The sequence below is a fragment of the Bos indicus x Bos taurus genome, chromosome 25 (genome assembly GCF_003369695.1).
Source record: "Bos indicus x Bos taurus breed Angus x Brahman F1 hybrid chromosome 25, Bos_hybrid_MaternalHap_v2.0, whole genome shotgun sequence".
In the NCBI taxonomy this organism is placed as follows: domain Eukaryota; kingdom Metazoa; phylum Chordata; class Mammalia; order Artiodactyla; family Bovidae; genus Bos; species Bos indicus x Bos taurus.
In genome coordinates this window covers 42,170,631-42,194,596 of record NC_040100.1, presented here as the reverse complement: position 1 = coordinate 42,194,596, position 23,966 = coordinate 42,170,631, and the positions used below count along the sequence as shown (strand labels likewise).

The 23,966-nt window shown below is 61.3% G+C and overlaps 3 protein-coding genes across 11 annotated transcripts in view; all 3 read right to left on the bottom strand.

The window, feature by feature from the left end:
- AXIN1 (axin 1) overlaps positions 1-10,808 on the bottom strand; it is a 43,003-nt gene extending 32,195 nt beyond the window's left edge. For 2 of the 6 annotated variants that reach the window (XM_027526842.1, XM_027526845.1), the window contains exons 1-2: positions 8,348-10,808; positions 973-1,933 (exon numbers count right to left, since the gene is read on the bottom strand). In XM_027526842.1, coding sequence (XP_027382643.1) covers positions 973-1,850 — 878 coding nt within the window. In that variant the 5' untranslated portion in view covers positions 1,851-1,933; positions 8,348-10,808. Of the gene's footprint in view, positions 1-972; positions 1,934-5,360; positions 5,518-5,713; positions 5,755-8,347 lie in introns of those variants that run through there. The other 4 variants (XM_027526847.1, XM_027526846.1, XM_027526843.1 and 1 more) reach the window with 4 other exon arrangements.
- Positions 10,809-16,512: 5,704 nt separating this feature from the next.
- Positions 16,513-19,141, bottom strand: MRPL28 (mitochondrial ribosomal protein L28). 2 transcript variants are annotated; one of them, XM_027526856.1, is made up of 6 exons: positions 19,050-19,140; positions 18,575-18,872; positions 17,874-18,026; positions 17,440-17,574; positions 17,264-17,350; positions 16,513-16,913 (listed from the first exon to the last, which is right to left on the bottom strand). In XM_027526856.1, exons 1-6 carry the CDS (start codon positions 19,094-19,096, stop codon positions 16,806-16,808), a joined length of 828 nt encoding a protein of 275 aa, XP_027382657.1. In that variant the 5' UTR covers positions 19,097-19,140; the 3' UTR covers positions 16,513-16,805. The 2 variants fall into 2 exon arrangements, with proteins under 2 accessions (XP_027382657.1, XP_027382658.1); XM_027526857.1 differs by lacking the exon at positions 17,874-18,026 and having other exon boundaries at positions 19,050-19,141.
- Positions 19,142-20,418: 1,277 nt separating this feature from the next.
- Positions 20,419-23,966, bottom strand: part of TMEM8A (transmembrane protein 8A) — an 18,354-nt gene continuing 14,806 nt past the window's right edge. For all 3 annotated transcript variants that reach the window (XM_027526850.1, XM_027526848.1, XM_027526849.1), the window contains exons 7-13: positions 23,584-23,674; positions 23,380-23,503; positions 22,849-22,985; positions 22,273-22,451; positions 22,055-22,201; positions 21,186-21,302; positions 20,419-20,833 (exon numbers count right to left, since the gene is read on the bottom strand). In XM_027526850.1, coding sequence (XP_027382651.1) covers positions 20,537-20,833; positions 21,186-21,302; positions 22,055-22,201; positions 22,273-22,451; positions 22,849-22,985; positions 23,380-23,503; positions 23,584-23,674 — 1,092 coding nt within the window. In that variant the 3' untranslated portion in view covers positions 20,419-20,536. The remainder of the gene's footprint in view (positions 20,834-21,185; positions 21,303-22,054; positions 22,202-22,272; positions 22,452-22,848; positions 22,986-23,379; positions 23,504-23,583; positions 23,675-23,966) is intronic.

Below are 23,966 nucleotides of genomic sequence, written 5' to 3'. Positions count from 1 at the left end.
AAAAGAACACAAATTTTACTACTAAAGGGTAAGCTTTAAATATCATATGACTCCTAAGAATTCCAACATTCCTAATGACTTACAAAGCCACATAGGCTAGGCTGTTCTTGATAGGTCAGTCAGTCAGTTCAGTCGCTCAGTCGTGTCCGACTCTTTGGGACCCCATGGACTGCAGCATGCCAGGCCTCCCCGTTCATCACCAATGCCCAGACTTTCCTCAAACTCATGTCCATAGAGTCGGTGATGCCATCCAACCATCTCATCCTCTGTGATCCCCTTCTCCCGCCTTCAATCTTTCTTTATAAAAGTGCCCTCAAAATACAAATATTAAAAACATCTAGGGGGAACTTCCCTAGTGGTCCAGTGGTTAAGAATCCGCCTTTCAATGCAGGGGACTCCGGTTCAATTCCTGGTTGGGGAATGAAAATCCCACATGCCTGGGGCAACTAAGCCCCCAGGCCACAACTACTGAGCCCGTGGGCCCAAACAAAGATCCCAGCAACTAAGACCTGATGAAGCCAAACAAACAAACAAACAAACAAACATCTGGGACTTCCCTGCTGGTCCAGTGGTTAAGAATCCGCCTACCAATGCAGCGGATTTGATCCCTGGTCCCTGAAGATCCCACGTGCTGCGGGGCAACCAAGCCCGTGCACCACAACTACGAAGCCCACGAGCCGCAACCAGAGACGCCACCACGGGAGAAGCCCGGGCCCCATGGCTGGAGGGCAGCCCCGCTCGCCACAGCCATGGGAAGCCCAGGCACGGGAATAAAACACACACACACACACAATTTTAAAAGAAACGTAAAGACACCTAACACACGAGAAGGTATCGTGAGCAAAGACCAGCCCCACAACTCACCCCGGCTCCGGGAGTCCACCCACTCTGGCTGAAGGACAAGGCCTGTCCCTGGCTGCTGCTCCAGGTCGTGGAGGTGGGCACAGGACTGCAGGCCGCGGGTCGACTCACCTGAGCTCTCTTCCTTCGCTGTACCGTCTACTCGAGGAGGCCCTCGGGGCGGCCGTCTCCAGGAGCAGCTTCTGCGTGAGCCTGCCGGGCGGAGCAGGGTCCCGGCCACTGTCTTCATCCACCTCCCGGTCACACTTCCATTCCTCGTCTTCGTTCAGCGTGGGCAGGTACCCGGGGACACCCTTCCCTGTCCCTGACCCAGAGCTCTGGTCACTGCAGAGCTTCGGGCTCTCCGAGCCTGTCCTCGTGTACTCCAGGTAAATGTCGGACTTGAGGAAGGAGGGGTAGGTGTTCTCCTCCATGGTGGACTGGACCTCCGTCTGTGCCTGGTCGAACATGGCGGGGTCGATCTGCTGCTTCGAGATGCAGTCCTTTATGAAGCTCTTGGTGGCGGGCTTGGTCTGCCGGGACACAATGCCGTTGTTATCAAGGATGTATTTGCGGTAGATGGCTCTGGCCAGCTTCAGCCTCTTCTCTTCATTCGAGTCACAGGGCTCCAGTTTTCTGAAGCCGCTGCAGGCAAACCAGAAGTCCAGGAGGTCGGCACAGTCCTCCTGTTTCAGGAAAGTCCTAAACAGGTTTATGCCGTCTTGATCGTCCAGCAGGGAGTGCAGCGACTCGGCCCACTTCAAGTACGGAGGGGTGGGCGACGCGCTGCCCTCAGGCTCGTACCCCAGGTCCAGGTCCGAGCGCCTCGGAGTGGCTGTGGAAGTCTCCCCTTTAATCCCAGCGCCTTTCCCAGAGCAGAAGCTGTGGCTGACGGGCCTGGGGTCTGTGGACACCAGTTCACCCTCCTCACCAGGCACTGGGGGTCGGGGGGCATCTTCGGTGAAACTTGCTCCGAGGTCCAAGGGGAAACCCTGCTCCTGGATATTCATTTTGGGACTCTGTGCGTCAATGAACAATGAGCGCTGCACCCTAATACATCAGTACTTACGGCTCCAAAGTGAATCAATCTGTCCTGTTGAAACCATTAAGAGGACAAGGATTAGGAAAGGTGGGTCCATGGAAACATGACCACAGAGGTTTTCTCACCACAAGACTCTCAATGATGCCCTCCCACTCGAACTCAAAGCCAGAAACTCAGTTTAAATGTTCAATGCTTTGTCACAAGGTTTTGTACTATGTTAGAACAATTTCTGTAAACTTTGCCAACTACAGGAATGCCTCTGGCACAAAGAAATCGATGTCCAGAACACAGAGAGCGTCACTACCCTTGAGGGTCCTTCTGTGAGAACAAAGAGAGACTACAAGCCTGGGGACCCTCCATCCTGAGCTGCTACAGGACTGCGTGGCCAGGCCCTCTCAAGCTCCGGAAAGGCAGGAGGGCTGGAGCAGACACAGGAGCTTCTGGTCCTCCCAGCTGTGCAAAGCCAGGTGAGAGCCAGCCCCTCACGAGGAAGGTGAGGGTGTGTATCTCAGCGTCACAGGGCCGCTGTGATGCGCAGACATGGCACTCCACACCGAAGGCTGGCAGCCATGTCGGCCCTCCACGCTCTTCGAGCCCACGGCTGCTCTGCTTCTTGCTTTCCACCGCTTCACACTGAGTGTCCCCACGACCCGGGCAAACACACAGCAACTGGTTCTTCTAAGTCTCCACACACCCCAAAGAGCAGGGAACCTTCCAGTGAGGAGCACAGGACGCTGCTTCCGTGCACAGGGGCCTTCTCACACCGCTGATGATGTGAAGGCTTTTATTGTTTTTGGCCACACAAGGCAGCTTGTGGGATCTTAGTTTCCCAAGCAGGGAATGAACCCAGGCCCTCAGCAGTAAAAATTTGGAGTCCTAACCACTGGACCACCAGAGAATTCCCATGAACAGTCTTAAAAAAAGCTTCCATCAGACGTGCTCTAGACTTGAAAACCTTGCTTAAAAGGAAAGTGTCCTTCTGACAGCAAATGGCAACTGAGTACTCTGAGGAGCAGAGAGGGTACCGAGCAGACGAGGCCCAAACCCTACTAGCTATGGAAGCCCGCGGCTCACAGGATGCAGCTCGGGAAAGTAAAGGCCACGTGACTCGCCCTCTCGGAGTTAGGGAGCCATGGTTCTGTCTCTGCTGCTAGAAGCCCGTCTCGCACAAGGGAGGGCTGCCCTGTCAGGGCTCTGCCACAGCCTCGCGTCCTGTCCTCCCTGACACTGAGCCCAGGGGCTCAGGCCACACCTCCCAACCTGGCCTGCTGGATGTAGGTGGTCTGCCTAGGAGACTGGAGAGAAGCATGATAGGCCCAATCGCTGAGAGCGCTGAGCAAGTCAGAGGAGCAGAGCAAAATCCAAAAACCTGGCACCAACACAAGGCACAGACCTCCCAGTCACCTCTCCACTCTTGGGCCCTGGCCTACATGCAACCTGCCCCACACCTGGTCTGCACACACTCGCCTGCCAGCAGCTGCCAACGCCCCATGGCACCCAGAGGTGGACGATGGGTCACAACTACTGTCCTGCAGCTAGTGACTAGCCTACCGGGTCAGCTGCAATCTCGGCCTCGGCAGGAACAGCCTGCTTTCTCAGGTCAAGGCCCACGGGCTGTGACAGCTGCTGCTCACAGACCACTTCAACTGCAAGGTCACCTCCTCTGAACCCCATCGATGGGGACTGAGCACCTCTGAGGTCTCCACACCAGCTCCCGGATGCTAGCGCCCTCTTGTCGGGGTCACCATCTCAGGAAGGACCCACACCTGGTCCCCTGAGCCTTACTGCTGGAGATGCTCTGTGGTTCACTTGCCTTGAGAAAAAACTAAGTCACCGTGTTCTAAGGGGAAGCTGATTACGAGTCATGTCACTTTCTCTTAAAGTGCTGATGTCTTCCAGGTAAACGACTTGGAGCAGCCTGGTTTAAACGTTCTCTGCAGGGCCTACAGGATCTGACACAAGGTCTCTCAACTAAGGGGCACCAACAAACATGTAATTCATGAACATTAAGGAAAACAACACTCGGCACAGATGTGGAACATCAGCCTTCACGGGTGCTGAAACAGCAGCAAATTCAACATCGAGCTGTCTTTTCATTTGGGTGAGAGCAAGTCCCCCTAATCATTTAAGCTATCTTCTCATAGCCCGGAAGAAACGTTTCTTAAAATTCACATCTGCTTTTGCCTGTCAACTGACAGGAGTCCTTCGGTGTCCCAGAAGCACAAGAACATCTCTCCACATTGCTGCTGTTATGAAACGCGCTCCCATTACTGAGATCTCCGGGTTCCCAAGAAGAAGCATGGCAGGCGTTCAGCGTGCACACGTACACACCACATAGGAAGATGCTGCCTTGCTTCAGATTAGAGTCACGGACCCACAGGCACTGGATCTGGCCAACAGCCTGTAACCACCTTCAACAAAGGGGACCCCACAAAAGGAATCTACAACTCTGATGCCTCATTTACAATCTCCTTCAGTCACTGCCAAGGAGCACCCCCTGGGTACCACGGCAGCCAGCTCAGAGCTGTAGGCGTGTGTATATTTATTTGTTTTACTCAAATGCAACTTTTGAAGTTTTGATTTATGTGAAGTATGGAAACAACAGAGTGTGACTCTGACATACTCCCAACTGTCCGTTAACTAAGGATTGTCCTAAGGATTGGGACTACAGCTTTCCATGTAATTTATTCCCCCACCACCCAAATCCTCAATGACCAAAGAAACCCAAAAAGTCCACTTAGCTTTCCTGAAACCAGAAATCCAAGAAACATCAACACTGGCTAGGAATCAGACAGAAACATACATGCTGTATGCTTTCCCATCCTTGTTCCTGAATACAAGTTCTTAAAACTGAAACCCAGATAGTGCTATCTTGGGAGGTCAGGTTTAGATGTGTGTGTTCTCCAAAACAAGGCCTGGTCCAAGGATGTCTGAGGGTCTCCCTGAAGCAGCAGAGAACAGAAGTATGAGCACAAACAAGGGGCCAAGATGCACAATCACTCTTTATTAATTATCTTAGAGACCAGCTGAGAAAAATGCCCAGAGGACTAATGCATTTTTCTCTGCTGTGCTCGATGCTAAACTATGAGCGTCACTGCCCTGACTGTACAGCTCTGGTTTCAGAAGGGACTCAGTTCCCATGAAAATGGAGAGCAGAGGTGGACTCTAAGACATACACCCGGGAGAGAGGCAGAGAAAGCTGGGGGGTGAAGCATCTCCCCGAGGGAGTAGAGCCCCTCAAGCAAGCCAGACCACCCGGCCTCAGGCTCTGCCTCACGGGGAGTGCTTCCTCCGGTTTCAGGTTCACTCACTCCTACTTTTTGGTTGGGGGGGCGGGGGTTGTACGGGGAGGAGAAGGGACCCTCCGCCATCCGGCTTATCCCCAGGATGCTTCTGCACCCACCACCCACTCTGCTCCAGGCCCACGGATCACAGCACCGCACTCAGCACCATCCAATCAAACACATCAGCTGCACACCTCAGCCTCCTCCCGGAAGGATCTTCCTTCTGAGAATCCCGAGTATTCCTCACTCCTTTCAGCTCACCCAGAGCAAGTGGCTGCCCGCTGTGAGCCGTCCACCGGCCCAAGAGTCAACAGGGGCCGACCCCTCGTCTTCGGCATCAGCAGCGAGCACCCCCTCCTAGACACACCCGCCCTCGCAGCGGTGGGCCGCACGCCCCCTCTCGCGCTCCGAGCCCTCGCGGACCCGGACCCGCACGCCCCCCGAGCCCCTCTTCCGGGTCCCGCTCCCGGCCCGGCCCGCGCGGCCTACAATGGGCGCCGCACAGGCCCGCGCCCCTCAGGAATGCGCGCCCGGCCGCGCGACTCACCCGCGCGGCGGCGGCGGCGGCGGCGGCGGCGGCGGCGGCGGGGCCCCGGGCCCGGCTCCCGGAGCGGCACGGCGCAGCCCATGCGCTCAGCGGCGGCGCCGCGGGCGGGACACGGCGGGGGCGCGGCCCCGGGCGGCCCCCATCGCAGCGGCGGCGCGGCGGCCCGCAGGCGGGCGCGGGGCAGGCCGCGGGGCCGCCGCCAAGGACGGCCGCGGACTCCCGCCGGCCTGCTCCGCGGGGACGCGGCTCCGGCCCGACTCCGGCCGGTCCGGCGGCGGCGGCGGCAGCGGCGGCGGCGGCGGAGGAGGTAGCGGCGGCCACGATCGCTTCCCCGAGCGGGGAGCCGGAGCCCAGAGCGCCTAAGCCCAGGCCGGAGCGCCCCCGCCGGCGCCGCCCGGAAGTGCGGGGGCGGGGCCCGGAGCGTCGGGCGGGGCCCGGGGCGCGGGGCGTGCCGAGAGCGCGGGGGCGGGGCCGGGAGCACCTGACGGAGCCCAACGCGGGGACAGGGCGAGGAACGCGCGGCGCGGAGCCTCCGGCGTGGAGGCGGGGCCTTGTGGGCGGGGCCGAGTCGTGGGCGGGGCCAAGGCGGGGGGAACCGGGCGCAGAGCGCGAGACCGAGCCAGAGCGCGAGACCGAATCCGAGCGCTGGGAAGGGCCTGGAGCCTGGGGGCGGAGCCTCTGCCGTGGAGGCGGGGCCTGGGCGTGGGCGTGGGCCCTGAGCGTGGAGGCGGAGCCAAGTGTCCAGGCGGACGGGAGGCGTGACGCAAAGCCTGGCCGAGCGGACCTCAGCAGATATGTCGCTGGGGGCGGGGCCTTAGTGTGGGCGGGGCCAAGACGCCGTCGAACTGCTCTGGTCCCCTGGGGCTGTGTCATTAGGGAGGGTGGCCCGAGCGCCCAAGGGAGAGATGGCCCTCAGGCGGGCCCGCAGACGCACGCCAGGTCGGAGCCCTTTTCTGCTTCCCACATGGTGTCCACTGACCCAGGGCTCCAGAGGTCAGCACCCCAGTCCCGGCCCGCCCAGCCAGGCTGCCACGCCCTCCGAGCTCTCTGACCCGGAAGACTCTCGGAGGAGAACGGCCACTGACTGCCCCTGGCACGGAAGAAGCAGGTGTCCAGGAGTTGGACAGTTGCAGGGCCAAGCCAGGCTGACCAGGAGCTAAGCCCCGAGTGATATACGGCCTCTTTGTCCCCCTTCTCCATGCCTACTGCCTCCTGGTCAGCCAGGACCCTGAGAAGGTGGGCTTGGGCTCTGCCCTCCCTGAGTCCCCGTCAGGTCACACAAGAAGGCATCCAGTGAGTGCTGGTTGTCACTAGGGCGGGAGCTCCAACCTCCAGAAAGAGCTGTGGGCGGAATGGCCGGGGCCCCACCCAGCTGGTCCAGGTTCGGGGTTCCACTCAGGCACCATCCAGGGTCCTGGCAGGGGCTTCACTTCCCACCACTGCCCCACGGGTACCACTGGCCCAGGCCAGCCTGAGAGCAAGGGCTTCCGGATGTCCCAACACCTGCATGACAACCCCCTCCCCCTCACTGTTGCCATGGCCACCCTGGCCTGATCTGCAAGCCCCACTGGCTAGCTCCTGGGTTGCCCACCTGTCACCAGCCCCTCCCAGAGGAAAGATGTAGGCACCAGGAAGTGCTGACTGCCCCCCACAGAAGTGTCCCTGCAGTCCACCCCCACGATCATCCAGGACCTCATCCTCCAGCTGTGCCACGTCAGACCGGGCACCTTGAGAAATGCTCCCAGGGGCCCCAGGGCCTGGCTAGTACCCCCTTGTACACACAAGGAGGTTGAAGCTCAGGCCGCACAGGGACCTGCTCACGTCCTCCAGACCTGGGGCCCCGTATCCCTCACCTGTCCCAAGCTGTCCCCAGCACCCCCCGTCCCTCTGTCCTAGGCTGTCCCCAGCAGCCAGCCTGCTCCCTGGAGCCCTCACAGTCCTCAGGGCTCTTCCCTGGCTGCTTCTGGTCACTTGCCCCCAGTCCCTGAGGTCATCTCTGATGCCACTACCTCTTCCCAGGGACACTGCTCACCCCCACTGCCCGCTACGAAGGGAGGAAGTCCAGGCTCTGGGCACTCCCCCACCAGCCAGCCTCCTATGCAGCTGCCCACGGCTGGCACCTGCCTGAGGTGCACAGCACGGAGGCACCCCAGCTCTAGCAACCAGCTTCCTAGGGCTCAGTACAGCCTCCTCCGACACCCAGGCTTTCATCCGTGAGGGAGGAGGCCACAGGGGAGTGCCCCAGCCTGCCGATAGCCCAGGCCGCCTCTGAGGGCTGTCACCACACCCAGGACTGGCTGGGCAGGGGCAGTGGCTACGGTGGGTCAGCACCGCAGAGGAACAGCACTGATGAACCCAGCTGGACCGACTAGGGTCCTTGTGACAGGTGTCACTCTCTCACATCCCCTGGGATGGTCCCAGGCTTCCCAGGGCTGGTACAGGAGATGCCTTTGCAGCCTCTCCCTGGCTCTGTTCAGCTGCAGAGCCTTAGAGGCAGAGTGGGTGGGCTTCATGGCACAACAGGGTCTGTGTGGGCTGCAGGAGTCCTGGGTAAGCTGGACAGACAGCAGGGCCTCCAGGACATCGGTCCTCAGGCTGTCTTCCCACCTCCAGACACGGGCCCCCAGTGCTTGCCTTGGTTCTGCAGAGCTGCTGCTGTGGCCAGGCCAGGCTCCCAGGGTCGTGTCCACATCCATCCTCCTCCTGGCCCATGGCGGCAGATGTCCCCAGGCCCTGGGACCAGAGCAGGGCCCTCGCACCTCCGGCTCCTCGGGGCCCTCACCCTGTGGGGACAGGAAGGGAGTCAGAAAGCCTCGAGGAAAGGCTGCAGCCTGCTTCCATGGGCTGTGGCTGTGGGCACTCAGGGCGGGGATGGGGGAGCCCACAGGAGGGAGCTCAGGGAGACTCTGGAGAGAGGGAGGCAGGGAGGGCAGCCCCGGGGGCCTGTGCTGGAACAGGGGTGGCCGGTCAGAGGGACTGCGTCAGCCACCCAGAGCTGTGATCAGACAGAGCCGTGGGAGCCTGGGAACAAGGAAGTGCAGGCTGGAGCACTTTCTCCTACAGAGGGCCTTTCCGATGCACCCTCCCCAGGGGCAGGAATCTGCCACCACAGGCTTTGATGTGATAAACTGTGGATGACGTGTGTTCAGGCTTTCCAGGAACTAAATGAAAAACTTAAAACCAGAAAAGAAATTATTTTCTTCAACTTAAGACATAAAAGGAATATTTGAAACACAGTGAGCTCTGAAGCCTTATGGGTGTTTGTTTGTCCACTTGGCTGAGGAAGACCATTTATCGTAAGAAATGATTCGCAGGAATCATCCATGATTGACTGAGGAGGCACGTTGAGGGCCATCAAGCCTGATGCCACACGTGGGGGACGAGCCCCCGGGATGGGCTACTGCTCATAAGGTCCGCACCCTCTCCTAGGAGAGGAGGACGAGGAAGAGGCTGCTCTGAGTCAGCCTTGTGGAGGCGGTCCCGCTTCACAGGCAGAGCCTTTTCTGGGTTCTGCGTTTTCTTGCTCCTCTGCCTGGTCACAGGTGTGCATGGTGGGGGTGGACAGTGGGCAGGCAGGTGAGGACCCGAAGTGGAAGGAGGCCTTGGCTCATTCATTCTGACGAGGGCACGTGGACTTCCCTTCCAAGAGGCGGCCCCAGCCACAGGGGCCACCTGCCTTTCCGGCAGTGAACCTGGCCCCGGGGACTCCATATCTTGCCCAAGTGTGCTTTTTCCATCAGCTCTGAGCTCAGGGAGGGGGTGGGGGGAGGAGGTGCGCCCCCATCACAAGTTTGGCAAAGGATGCGGAGTCGTCACACCGAGGGCATGAGATACACACCAAGTAGAAAGGCTCAGAGCCCACACACACGGTACCCGCCTGGGTGGATGCAGAGGACATGCCTGTAAAGGCAGGAAACACCCCAGAACACCCACGCTGGAGGGGACAGGGCCGGGCTGCGGTTTCTTCATGCGTCAGGAAGAAGGTCCACAAGGACACTAACTGTTGTGATCTCAGGAAGGCCAGCAAGCTCTGCAGCAGGCTATCTTCCCATCAACGGTTGGTACAAATTAATCCAACAGAGTGAGACAGCTGCAGGGGAGGACCTGGGGCTACGGGACAGAGCTGATCCCTGAGGCAGTGTCAGACTGGGTGTGACTGCTATGGTCGCCCCGAGTCAGTCCTAGGACCGGCAAGGAGGTGCGCCTCCTGGGCCAGCCGGCTCCATGGCCGCCCGTCTGGGCCTTTCTGAGCCCAGGCTCGGCCTCTGACAGGTCCTCCACCTCTTTCCACCTGTGTCCAGCTCCTCTCGCCCTTCATACCTGTGGGCAGGCGTGTTCTTCAGGCTGGCATTCTGCATCCCTCTTGCTGCCTGGACTTCTCTCTCCAGCCTGCAGCCAAAGCTGCCACAGACAGGTCAACCAGTAGCCACCCCAGCCTAAGTGCCAAGCAGGGAGGGCAAGGGACAGGAGCAGGGTTTTCTTCAGACAAGCTGGCTCCAAGGCCAGTTCAGTGGCACAGCCGATACTTTCTGACCCTGCTGCTTTCTGTCATCCAGTCCCAGTGGCCCCCACTCCTAGGAGATGCTTCATCCTACCCCGGCCTCTCTCAGGCCAGGAGGTCCCACCCAGAGTGAAGGAAGCATTCCGAGCACCCTGCCATTGCAGGCATTCTCAAAGACAACCAGCCGCAGGGGTCACCTGCTTGTTCCGCTTGCTCGGAGCCCCAAGTCGCAGGCCCAACAAGCCAGCGCCACGCTCGTCCCAGGGTCCCTGAACAGATGACTCACCCAGCAAACCTGAGAGCCCCCACACCCCTGCTGGCCCCTAGGAGTCAAGGGTCAAGTCCCAAGCCAGCACACTGGATCCCAGGGTACCCTCCACACGTGCCCAGCTCGGGTCTTACCCTGTGTCCTGAGGGGGTTGCATCACTCCAGGTCAAGGGGCATAGCAGGGCCACCCTCCTGTACTGCCTCTCTGGTGGATTCTGACCACAAGGCTGCCTGTTAGGCTCAGGGACAGAGGCCAGGTGTTGAGGGTTTGATGTCCAAGGTGGCTCCCGACAGCCACTGGGGCCTGGGAAGGAGGAGGGGCGAGCAGCACCCCCCACCCCAGCCCCATACCTCCCCAGCTTGGTGCTTTGGGACCCCCTGTCCAGCTCCCGCCTCCCTGGATACTTGAGCACCTGCCTGCCTCAGGCCAGCCAGAGTCTCTGGGCACCTCCCTGAGCCAGAGTGCCCTCCTCAGCAAGTGAGGGTGCCGACCTGCTGCTGGCCTCAGAGGTCTGTGTGCAGCCCTCCATGAACAGGCGTAGGCCATGAACTGGACCCTAAGCTGGCCATGGTCCAGGGCGAGTATCTCAGACACGTCACCAACAGAGGACTGGCCTCCCAGCCCCGCCCACTCCCAGTGCTTTCCCCAGGAGCGGCAGATCCAGGCAGAGGGGCCAGGTCCCCGAGGGACGCCCGCCCTCCTGCTGCACTGACTTCACACCGGGTGGACTGGCACCTCTGTCCTCCCTGTTCCCTGTCCCAGCTGCCCCATCCCTGAAGTCCCCTCCTGGGGCAGTGAGAACTCACACCCATCTGTTGGTTATCCCTTCTCCTTCGGTCTGACATACTTCATTCCACCCCCTCGAGCCTGCACGGTCCGGGGACCAGGGCCACTCCCCAAGCTCATAGCTGGGGACTGGTGCCAGGAGATGGGGAAGTGTGCCCAGGTGGACCAGCTGCCCTCGCCCACACCCACGCCCTCACTTGCTGTCCCTCGATGTCTCTCTCGGCTGCCTAGGAACCCTGCGGCCACTGCGGCCCAGTTATAAGTATGTGATTATGTATGCCGGGTCCCTCTGGCCCCTTTGTTGCTGCAGAATCTGTCATGGCAAACAAAAGTGCACTGGATTAGCCACAGTGGATTAAAAGATTTGCTTCTCAGAGTTTACCTAATAACCTAACAATCGCACAGACGGAGGCTTTGAACCTCCAAGACACGCTCGCCAGGCCATCTGGGAGCTCGCGGCCTCTGCGGGCAGCAGGACGACCGGTCGCTTTCAGGCGCCTCCGCCCGTCCTCACGGCGGGCTCGGCCGCAGCGGGCCTGAGCCCTCGGCTCCTGCCAGGTCCATCTGGGCCAAACACGGGGACGAGAGCAGACCCGGAGAATGTGGAGGCCCGTGCTGGGGGCCAAGGCCCAGGGAGGACCGATTTCCAGAGGGCCTGCTGCCCAGGGCTGGCTGCGGGTGGTGGGTACTGGGCCTCGCCTGCGTGGGCTCAGCCCCCAGGGTAGCACGTAGCACACAGCGGCAAGGACACTGCAACATGGAGGGCGGCCGTGGCCGGCAGGTGACACGCCGGGCTCCACCACGCCATGGCGCACGGTCCCGCTGCTGGCGCCCCTCAACGCGCGTTCCTGCACACACGCGTGCACACGCGCACACATGCACACACATGAGCGTGTCCCTCTTTGATCTCCAAAAGACACTCCATTTACAAGCTCTTAATCACAGCTGCCTTTTCGGGGCCTGTCCTCTGAAGTCCCGAGTAATGGGATTTGGTGCTTCTGATCCATCTTGGGCTGACCGCTCCCGTTATAGGTGGACATTTTTTCCCTTTTTTCCGCCTTTTTTTTTTTCTTCTTAAAAAAAAAAAAAATGCTCCTGCAACTGCATTGCCTTGACATGCCTGTTGCCTAGCCCTGGGAGCAGTGGCCGGGAGAGGGGCTGGGCGGCCGTTACGCCCAGGGCCCTGGCCAGTTGGGGGTCTTTGATGCCGCCTCTATGTGAAATCTGCCGAGAAAGACCCACGAGAGCGGTTTCCTGGACCTCGGTGCGCTGCGATTCGTCCTGCCTTGTGCCGTTCCCTTTGTCTCTCTTCCCATGACCCTTCCTTGGGGTATCTGGGGAGAGGGTCCCAGGGTGAAGGTGCAGAGGGCGGGGTGGGCGGAGGGCTCTGGGCTCCGCCACAAGAACAATGGGCAGCAGGGAGCGCGTCCACCTGTCTGCCTGTCCACCCGTCTGTCTGTCCATGCGCCCGCCCGGCTTACCTCACCTGCCTGGCTCCGTGCGCCTGCTCCCGCCCCACCGGCCCGCGCTCCGCCATGCTGGGCCTGGCCGTCCGTGAGAGCACTCTGAGCCACTCCAGGAAGCGGGTCCCTGCTCTTGGCCACTGTGTGGCTGCGAGGAAGAAGCGTGACTCTAGGCTGCAGCTCAGGCTCCCACCGCCGATTGGCTGAGGCAGGGACCAGATGACGGCCTCGGAACCCTATGGTAGCCATGGCAACCAGCCCCTTTAGACACCGCCACCCCCGAGCCACTCCTGACTGCGGAGGGAGCAGGCGGCACCGCTGGTGGGCCCATGCCAGGGTCCCCTCGGAGGGTCAGGTCAGACGTGGCTGGGTGGTGGCTGCTCCTGCAGCAGCCATTGAGCGTGTACGTGTGTTGTGCACGTCCAGCATGAGGGGCTCCTGTCCCTCTCTTGAGACGTGTCTCAAACCACTCCATGCCCTTCCTGATACCCTGGCAGTGGCAGGAACAGTGTCCATGCAGCCCCTACTAAGAGGATGACTTCAGGTCAGGCTTGCACCAGGAGCTGAAGGTCAGGCCCACGCTGGTGAGAAAATAATGGGTGAGGGCAGCGGAAGCGGGAGCCGCAGGAACTCCCCACCCTTGAGGGAGGTCCAAGCTCTCTCCACCTAGACTACAAAGGGCCTGCCAGCCTCATCTCTGCAGCCAACCCCTCCTCCGCCCTTTGAACACACTCATGTGACCCCAGCACAGCCCTCCTGCCCCAAAGACTTTGTGTGCCTGTCCGACAGGACCAGGGGACTCTTTCCAACCCCAAGGCTTTGCAGCTGCTCTTCCCAGGGCCTGTCCCCAGTCTGCTGGCCTCAGCAAGGCCTTCCCTGAGGTCTCAATGCCACAGCTTTCCAGCAAGGACACAACACACCATCACTCCAAGGACCGGCCCTTCTGGGTGTTACAGGGCAGACAGCATCCTAGAGCCACCCAGACCCCATGTTCCTGACAGCCCATGGTCTTTCCATGGGCTGCTGGGGTCAGCACCACCTTGTCGAGGTCCCCGTGAAGGCCACCGGAGAGCCCTGGGCAGCCCAGCCCCACCTGCTGAGCAGAAGATGGAGACTAGAGGCCAGGCGAGGAGGAGCAGGTGTGAGCCTCATGCCCCAGGAAGAGGCCAGAGTTGAGGCAGACCCTGAGGAGTCCACTGCCAAAGCCAGAGGGTTCTGGAGTCAAGGGGAGTGTGGGACAGGAGCCCAGGGCTCACACACTTGACGGAACAGAAAGAGGGCACGCTAGACTGGGCCCAGAAGCTGCTTGTCCAGTACCCTAGATTCATCCCACACCTCTTCACACTGGCCTGGCTCCACCCCACGCTGCCCAGTCTCCGAGCTTCCACCCCCAGCCGTGGGGCCTCCTGTCTGTGGACACCTAGCGCAGGCAGAGCCTGTCCAGGGGCAAAGTGCAGGCGGGGGCTCAGCGCTGGGCCACCTGGGGCTGCTAAAGGGGCTCCAGCCTGTTGCCAGGGAGCGCCAGACTGCACAGGTTCTTCTGACCCCTGCAGGGCTCTGCCTTGGGGGCAGCCAGCAGGGGTGGGAGCTGGCTCAAGGGGCAGCGATGAGTGTACAGGCTGGGTGGGTCCCAGTGCGTGTGGATGCCCCCACGGCTCCTCTGACTCCCCCGCACCCAGACAGGGCCCAGGCTGCCCTGTGCAGATGGGAAAACTCAGGTGAGACCCTCCTGAGGGGCCCTGCCCCTCTTGACCTAGGGTATCCCCTTCTCTAGGGACTCAGGGACGTCAGAAGGAGGCAGTGAGCTCAGCATGCCACACTGTCAGGGCCCCACGGCTGGTCCCAAAGGCCCCTCCCTAGTCCAGAGCCACTGTGATACTTCATCCTCCTGCCCAGTCCAGCAGGGAACCATACTGGTTGAGCTCTGCTGTCAGGGAAACACAAGCGGAGGGTCGACCCAGCTGGTGCAGAGACGGGGGCATGGCCAGCTTGCAGCCAGGAGCTAGTGCAGGACAGCTCCGGTTTCTGCAGGCTTGACCTTCCTCGGCACCACTGCAAGTCCTGAGGGGCTGCAGGACCTCGGCCAGGGCAGAACCAGAGGCTCAAACAGCAACACGTCAGGGGTGTGGTTGAGCGGGGCAATGGCAGCTCAGGGGCCCTCAGCCTGACCAGGACTGGCAGTGGGACACGTGGAGGGCAGTCCCTGTCCCCTTACCACTTCGCCCCCCAGACCAAACCCACAGGCCCAGGGGTGGCTTCCTAGGGGCCGGGCAATGAGTCTGGCCTGCAGGGAGAGCTGCAAAACTTCTCCGGAGTCAAGGGTATCAGGGAGAATTTGACGAAACTGCTGTTGCACCAGAAGAAAAGGGCTGCACTCAGACCCCACCGCCAGCTCAGCCCCAGGTGGCGGGCAGGCTAGTGACCCTCTCAGGACATGCCAAGCTCCTCCCAGTAGCCAGCAGAGGCCTCCCAGGACCCACCAGTACCCCCCAACCCACAGCCACTGCTGGTACCTGGCCCAGCCCCCACCTACTCAGGTCACGTACCCTATACCAGTGCAGGGTCCCTCGGGGGCCCAGGAATGACCCAGGTGCCCCCTCGGCTATGGCCTTAGTTGGAGCAGGAAGGAGCAGGCCAAGACAGAAGTACCAGAGTTGAGGTCAGTGAACGGGGAATGTTCTGCGTAGACATCACAGGCGACCCAGGCAGAGACTGTGGCGGGGGGGGGGGGAAGACCCTGGACATGGGAGGGAACGTGGCCCGCCCAGATCACCCGCAGTCCACCAAGCTAGGGGCTGTGGTTTGGATAACTGGGCTGGACGTTGCCAGCCCACAGAACCGGGCCAGGGGAGAGTTGGGCACCATCAGCATTTGGTAAAACTCTTAAAAAATTAAAACCAATCACAAAACAGGGGTAGGACACATGGGGTCTCAAGGTCCATGGAGGAGACAGGGACTGGTGAGACCTCCACGGCACTCCCGCTAGGGCCCTGACCTCAAGGCACCCCCCAATCCTGGATGACCTCGCCGGGAGCCAAGGGTCTCCAGGGCCCTCCTGCAGCTGTGCCCACCAGCCAGCTGCAGGCTCTCTTTGGTCTCCTGTCCTATAAACATAGCCCAGGTGGTGTCACGTCCACGGCAACCCCCCGGGGAGCCTGGTACTCCTGGTGGTCCAGTCAGCCACAGGACTCGGGCAGGGCACCCACTTGTCCTCCCAGAGAAACCTGGATGGGCCTCAGTGCTTAGGACTCCCGGGTAAAGGTCAGCAAAGAGGGTCATGGCCCCCAAATCTCAGATCAGGAGAAGCCTCAGGTACCTGGTCCAGCCTCCCACTTGGAGCACAGCGCCCCCGCCAAGTTCAGGCTGTGGGCCAGCGGAGGAGAGGCGCCAACGTCATAGGCGGCCTTTTGAGCATGACAAGGAGGGGCTGCCAGAAGCTGCAGCCTCTAGGCTTGCCCCGCAGGACACCCTTTGCCCCCGCACCTCCCAGGGCTGGTGGGGGTGCTCACCATGCCAAAGGCCGAGCTGGCACAGACCCTGTGCAGCCACATCCAGAGCCTGGCCATGGCACCTGGCCTCTGCTCTGGAGGACAGTCCACCTGGGCAGGGCTGTGCAACGGGGGGAGGGGCAGCACCACTCTGTTCCCCCGACGCTAGGTTCTCCACGAGAGACAGGACTGAAGCCTTGCACGCCTGGGACCACTACCCACCTGAGCTGCGTGCCAAGACCACCTCGGCAGGGAGTCAGCTTGATCCTCTAAGCAAAGCAGCACACACACGACCTGGCTCAGACTTTACTCACACTGGCCCCGGAGGGTGGTGACCCTCCTCAACAGGGCCCCTGCTGCAGGAGGAGAGAGCAGGGAACCACACAGGCAGTAAGATGGCCCCAGGCCTCTGGGGATCCTGGGACGAGACGCCTCCTGGGGCTCCCACAAAGCCCACCCTAGCCAGGAGCTGCATGGCCAGCACACAGCCATGGGTTCACCCACTGCCCATGGGCGGCTGTCACCAAGGCCCCAGGCTCTGTCCACGGTGCTGAGCCTGGCTGTCAGGCCCAGGTCCCCGGGCAGCTACGTCCTGTTGGCTCTTTTCTGTACCACAGCCGGCTCGGACAGCGCCTGCTGCTGAAGCTGCTCAACCAGCTCCTCCACGTAGACCTTGAACAGAGGCACGGGGTCCTGGAGGGGCAAGACAGGTCACCATAAGGCGCTCTGGGGAGGCATCGAGCATGAGAGGACTGGGCCTGGCCACAGGGTCAACCAGGCCCACTCACCACACACTCGCCCCTAACCCAGAGGACAGTGCCCTGTCTCGGGGAGAGGGGCACAGGATCAGGCACCTGCCCCTGGCTTCCCTGGAGAATAAAGGCAGAGGGAGAGGGCAGCAGCTACCATATGCCACAGACTCCTTTAAGGGACAGACAGAAAGGCCTCCGAGTGGTACTGGGCAGACCCTGGGGAATGCCAGGCAGTCAAAGCAACCAGTGGCACCAAGCATCCAGCTCTCACTGGTCTTTCCACACGCTCACCTTCTCTTCCAGGAGCCTCTGCTTTTCCACAGCCTCGTCCAGCGTCAGACCAACCCACTCAGCCTCTGCCTCTGGGATGACAAACGCCTGGGCAGGCAGAGACAGGCTCTCAGTGAGGTTCAGGCAGCCAGCTGGGGGACCCACGAGGAGCAGTAAGTAAAGGCTGGAGCCCTGACCTTGTACTTGTCATAGATGGCCGCTCTCCGTTCAGGGTCATCCGGGTGCAGCTGGGGGTCCTGTCGGGCGAGCCGCAACAGCATCCCTCGCTTCAGGTCCATTCCAAACTTGGAGCACAGGTCCTCCTTCGGGGTCTGGCAGGAGGCACCGCATGGGGCCAGGTGCTGAGGGCAGGGCCCCGCCCACCCCAACAGCTGGCCCCTCCAGCTTCCTCCCCAGCAGCTGGCAGCCCCCAGGCCAGCCTGGTGCAGTACTTTAGGCCATGTGGGCAACCTTTACACCCAGGCCGGGAGAGCGGAAGGTCTAAGAGCAGAGAAGGAGGTAGCTGTGCTTCCCACGTCCACAGTAATTGACTCCCACCGGGGTGTCCATTAAGGGACATGGTCCCCTTTACATCTCACCAGGGACCCCAGCCTGGTGCTGATCTGCTTGCCTTGAGGATGTAGAAGTCAAACCCGTAGGCCTCGTCAATGAGGTCCAGGGTGCGCATGGTCACCGTCACAGTGAACCTGGTGTCCAGGATCTCACTGTAGAGCTCACGCTGGAACAGCTGCGGCTTCCACACTTTCTTCACCCTCTTAGAGAACTGCAGATGTGGGAGGCTTGGTGAGCCCTGCTGCTTCTCACCACACCCTGGAGTGCAGGGACCACTCCCACCCAGACTCTGCCCGGGGTGCTGGTCTTCATTCCAGACACAGCACACACAGCTGTATCCCGTGGTTCACAGGTCATTCCAAACCAGAGACCAAGGGGCCAAGGGCAAAGAGACGCCAGCCTGGGAGGCCTTAAAGACACAAAGCCCCCAACCTCAAGCTCCCCCCAGAGGCAGCACCGCTTAGCAGCAGACTCAGGAGACCTGATTTGAGGTGAATCTTTGGCGGCAAGCTGACAGGTGACCTGAAACCTCACCCCCAGCCCTTCTCAACACTCAGGGCTCCTCCCATCAGTACACTCGACTTGACTGCCAGAACTGAGACTCAACTCCTGAGCACAACTCAGAGGGAGCTGTCTCTACCACACTGTCAGGCTCTCTCCCCGAGCGGTGGGCGCCCTTACACTGTCCACGTTCCCCAAAAGCCCACGAGGAGCAGGGCAGCGAGACCGCGGAAGCACGGCTCCAGCCTGCTCACCCACCTTGTCGTTGTTGACGTATCTGTGACCCTTCAGCCAGCCCTCGCCGCCCCAGAGCCCCAGCTGGGACTCCGGGGGGTAGTGAACGGGAATAGGTACGTCCTCCACGCGCTCCCGCTGCCCGTTCTTGGGGTTGATCTTGAATTTGGCCCCGTGCGGCCTGAAGTGCACGGGTGTGGGCGTCCGCGCCTCCTCCAGAGAGCGCAGGTAGTGCGCGGGCAGGCAGGAGTAGATGCCCTCGCGCAGCCGCAGCCGCTTCCACAGGCCGACCGGGACCTTGTGCAGGGGCATCGCGGCGAGCCTGGCGGGAGGCCGGGGCCGCCGTCACGCGCGCCCGGCAGGATGCGGGCCTCGACCATACCCCTGCTCCCGCGATATCCCCTCCACCGGCCCAACCCCTCGCTCGGCCCTGACCGCAGACGCGTGATCCAGGCTCTACCCTGCAAGACCCCGAACCCAGACTTGCCGCAGCACCTACCTTACAGAACCCAGGCCTCGCCGGAACCGGAAGTCGCGCCGAGGCATCGGGCCCTCCACCCGCCGCTGACTGGCTGCAAAGTCTGTCGGTCTACCCCTCCTCGTCCCGCCCCCTCTCCCGCCTTTAGGGACGGTAGAAAACTCCCTGCGGAGAAGGTGGCGGCTCTAGGCACCGTCGGCAAGTACGGCCCGTTTCCAAGGAGGTGGGACTTGTCAATCTCGGTCTCACCTTCCCGCCTCCCGGAAAGGGCGCAGAAAACAATGTAAAAACTCTTGCCTTGAAACATCATTGTAGAATATTAAATTCACCAATCACAGTGAAATCAGAGCTACAGAAAAATACGTTTTAAATGTCTTGAAAAATCTTCCCCTCAAAATATTGCATATAAATATTTCCCCTTCACAAGCCAGCTCCGGTGGCCAAGTCCTGGGTTTCTGGAGGAGCGGGAAGCCTCCGGGGAGGCCACAGCCTGGACAGGACTCAGAAAGGAAGACGCCAGGAGGTGGGAGGGCCGCGTGCCCCTCACCTTGGGCTCAGCTGCTCACCTTCCCACGGCCCCATTTGGGCCCCTCAAACAGACAGCAGCCCCTTAGGGAGGCTGGGCCGACAGCAGCCCTTACTGGGCGTCCCCACAACCGGAGAAAGGCTGGGCCAGGTTTCCAGGAGTCCCCTCCCTTCTGTGCAGTTGGGTGGAAGGTGGCAGCCATCCCTGCTCTCCCGGGAATACAAGGAGATGCTCCCTAGACAAGGGCCCAGAACCCAGGGCCCAGTGGGACACAAGCTAGGACAAGGTGTGCCTTGTGGGCTCAGCGTCCTGAGAGCTGCTTGGCAGGTTCCTACCCAGGAAGCTCATCTCAAAACTGAGAGCCACAGGAAGTGAAGGGGGAGGAGTGGACAGCCAGAAGCCAGCCTCCCCCATGCCCACCCATGGCAGCTGGCCATTACGGACCCCCAGTGCCATCAGCTCCATGGTTAAGTGTGGTCACTCCTTCTCAAGGCAAGTGTGTCAGCACGGGGTAGATCCATGCCCAAGGCAGGCTGGCATTCAGGGCACAAAGGGTCAAGAAGCCAGTGGCCCACGGGAGGCAGGTTCAGGGCTCCTCTGCCCACCTGGGTGTCTCACACGAAAGCCTCACAGGGGAACTGGGCAGTGGGGGACTCCCACTCCACATCTCCCTTCAACCATCCCCAGGCCAGGATAACCCACAGCCTGCTCCCACATGGTACCTGTGCTCTCCAGGCAGCCTGGCCCTGGCCCCAGGGGCCCCTACAGACTCCAGCTGGGACCTGCAGAGGGACCGAGTCAGCTGGCAGCCCGCAGGCACAGGTATCTGGGGGTGTGGTCCTCCATCGGGAGGGGGAAGCCAAAGAGTGTGCAGGGCAGTTTTATTCAGTTGGAAATGGATCTCCATAGGGTCCCTCTCCCTCGGTCCTGTCCCTGGCTGGAGGAATCACCAGAGCTGCAGGTGACCCACCCCCGCCGGCTGTCATGTCACTGTGTATAGCTCGTCCCGGTGGTTCTTGCAGATTTCATAGTGGCAGGTGAGCTTCTGGGCGCAGGCCCAGGGCTCGGCGTGCTGTTCCCTTGGCGGCAGCAAGAAGGCTGCGCTCCCTGCCAGCAGCATGTGCCAGATGCTGTGGGTGTAGTAATAGTTTTCGCTGGTCATCATGGAAACATAGATGGTGAGGGCCAGAGCAGCCATGGAGAGGCCGGGCAGGAGGTAGAAGACCCAGCGCTGCCAGGAGGGGGGGTAGCAGTGGCGCCGGCGCCCGCAGCGATATACCTGCAGGAAACCACACGGGTATCTGCATGGAGCTGCGGTCATATCTCGGGGCGCTGCCCAGGGCTGCGAGTGTGGGCTGCTTGGAGGGGTTCAAGGGGTGCCAAGCCACACTGGGCCCCTGTGGGTTGCTGCTGGCAGCCCTCGGTGGGTGTGGAGAACACAGATACCCAGGAACGAGAACATGAACGGAATGAGGGGCCACACTCACAGACCCAGGAATGAGAACATGGACGGAACGAGGGGCCACACTCTGTCCTCGCAGGGTGAGCAGGCATAGGGAGCCCACACTCTTGTACCCCAACTTCCAGTGGAGGGGGTCTGGGCAAGAAGCCTGCCTGCCCCAGGTCCTTACCCACATGGTAACCATGACCACGATGGCAAAGAGGCAAGGCCCCGTCGTGTTCCAGGCGGCCCTGCGGTCCAGCTGCAAGGACATGGCGAAGACCAGAGCGCCCAGGATAAAGAGGACCTGGGCCAAACACAGGGACGACGACGGGTCATGGGAGCCCCAGGCCAGGGTGTCTTTGATGGCACAAGGTCCAGCAGGAGCAGGCGGTGTGGGCCCGCTGGTCATCCCCATGTCCCCCCGTCGCCCCCAGCACCCCTGCCAGCCCCCTGCAGAAACCGGCAGCCTGTGTCCTGCTCCGCTGGCGGGGAGGAGGTAATCCTCTCCCAGCTCCCGCACTGCTGGGATCCACTGGTCCCGCGGGTCCATCCACAGGTGTATTTCTAATGCAGTTTTTGTTGTTGTTGGGCTATGCCGCACAACTTGTGGGATCTTAGTTCCCCAACTTGGGCCCAGGGTAGTGAAAGCACAGAGTGTGAAACACTGGGCCACCAGAAAGCTCCGCACAGGGGAGTTTCTGAAGCATGGGCTTGTCCAGGGCACGCATCTCCAGCAGCCAAGCCCTGAAGTGCTCTCAGTACTGGGGCTCCAGGAGCAGAGCTGGCCGCTTCCTGGGGAGGTCTGGTCCAGGTCTGGGGCTCCGGGCCTCCTCTCTGGATGAGGCCTGGCCTAACCTTGCCCACCACATCCTTTCCTGGCACCCTCCGAGCAGCCAGCAGTCCCTTCACAGCTAGAGGCACCTCTCCCAGTACTGGTCAGATCAAGAGGTTTCCAAGGGCAGCGAGAAACCCCTTTCTGGTGTCTCCCTTGACACGCTGTGCACAAGGGCCTCCGCTCTCCCAGGACCCAGACCCAGGAATCAGGAGGTCACTCACGTATTTCAGGGACGCCTTCAGCCGGGCCATGCAGAGGACAGTGACCCAGATGGACACTCCAGAGCCCAGGAAGTCGCAGTACTGCAGCGTGTCGTAGTTGAGAATGCAGAGCACAGCGTCACCCGGCTGATCGCAGGCGTGGTAGAACTGTGGGCCGAGTGATGAGCGACAACCCAGCCTCCCACCTCCCCCCGACCCCGGGGAGCGGACGGACTTACCGTGGAGAAGAACATGGTGTAGGCATAGACCGAGGCCTCCACCAGGAGGCAGCGGTGCACCGAGATGGCAATGGGGGCCAGGAACATGAGGTTGCTCAGGGTGAGCAGGAGGGTGGCTACCTTCTGCTGGGCCAGAGTCTGGGCTGTGCCGTTGTCTGTGCAGCTCCATCCACGCCAGCCTGTGGGCCAACGCAGCACTGTGGGTGCCAAGGCCGGGCCAGTGCGGCCAGGCAAGGTAGTGGCTGCTCAGGAACCTCAGGGCCTACTCCATGCCCAGAGCCTTGAGGAGGAAACCCTTCCTCACCCCACAGCGGGCCAGGACAAGTGTGGGCAAACGGAGGCCAGTGTGGGCAGGTGTGAGCACGGGAAACCAAGACCATAAAGCAGTCCCATCTCCGGGGGTGCCTCCGTGAGCCCACACAGGGGTTGCGGGGCATGGCAGGCTGGGGAAGGAGGCGGTGGCCCTCACTCTTCGGGGCGCCCCCCAACCTTGGCCGAGCTGGGGTGGCTGCCAGAGAGAGGCCCAGGGCTGAGGTCCACAGGCACAGGCGGAAGGCGCATCAGGACCATCCCTACCTGCCCTGCAGCTGCAGCCCGCATACAGGTAGCCGTGTCTACGCAGCAGAAGGCACTGGCCGTAGGGTCCGCAGTCGTTCAGGCAAGGCACCAAGTACAAGGTGGTCTCCACAAGGACTGAGGGCTGCATGCACTCCCTGCGAGGAAGGGGCCCCAGGAAGGCTGGCTGCAGAGATCTGCTGGCCAGCCCTGCTCTGGAGCTCCCAGAGGGTCTTGGACACCTGAACTCAGAGTGTTCAAGTCCCCTGGGCCCCAGAGGACTGCAACCACAAGGGGCTCTGCAAGGCCAGGATGCCGTCTCCCTGCCTGCCTGAGCCCCCACCTGCCTGGGCTGGGACCAGCATCCCCGCTCGTGTCCTCGCTCTCGGAGCTGCCACGGGAGCAGTGGCTGGGGGGAGAGAGGGACCCCGCAGGAGGCAACTGACCCGGCACGGCTGGAGGAAGACAGGTCACCCCCAAGCTGGAATGCAGGCAGTCCCATCCACAGGCCTGACCACAACCACTTGGCCACCTGCCCCCAAGTTTACTTACTCAGGCCTCTCGGGGCAGAGGACCTGCAGGGAGAGGTACCAGTTGTCTGTCTCTGGGTAGGGGATGCTGAGGTTGGCTGTGGGAGACGAGGCACTCAGGTACAAGGGGTAACCCTGGAAGAAGGCTGCAGAGAGGAAGTGGGAAGGCCCGGTCAGAGGCAGCCAGATGCCTGCCAGTCCCTGGGCCAGACGCGCCTCCCAGTACCTGTGGTGCAGTTGAGCGAAGTGTTGAAGCTGAGGAAGGGCGAGCCGGCGGTCACACAGGCCACCACCGAGGTGTTGCTGGCAATCACGGTCTGGAAGGGAGGCCGAGCAGGGTCAGTCCCCAGCCTCCACCTCACGCTCACCTCTGGTGCTAAATGCTATTCTCTGTGGCTCCCGCTGGCTTAGGGCCCACCAGGACTGTCCCCTCCAGGCCAAGGGCCCCAGCCTCAGCCTCTTGCCCCCATGCAGCCCCAGCCTGCCAACAGGGACACGATGCCCCCGGGACAGGCCTCCTGTTTCTCAGTTGGCACCTATGCCAGCCCGATGCCCTGCCAGGCTCACTCTGTTGCCACAAAGGCCACCCCGACCCAATCTCCATGTCAA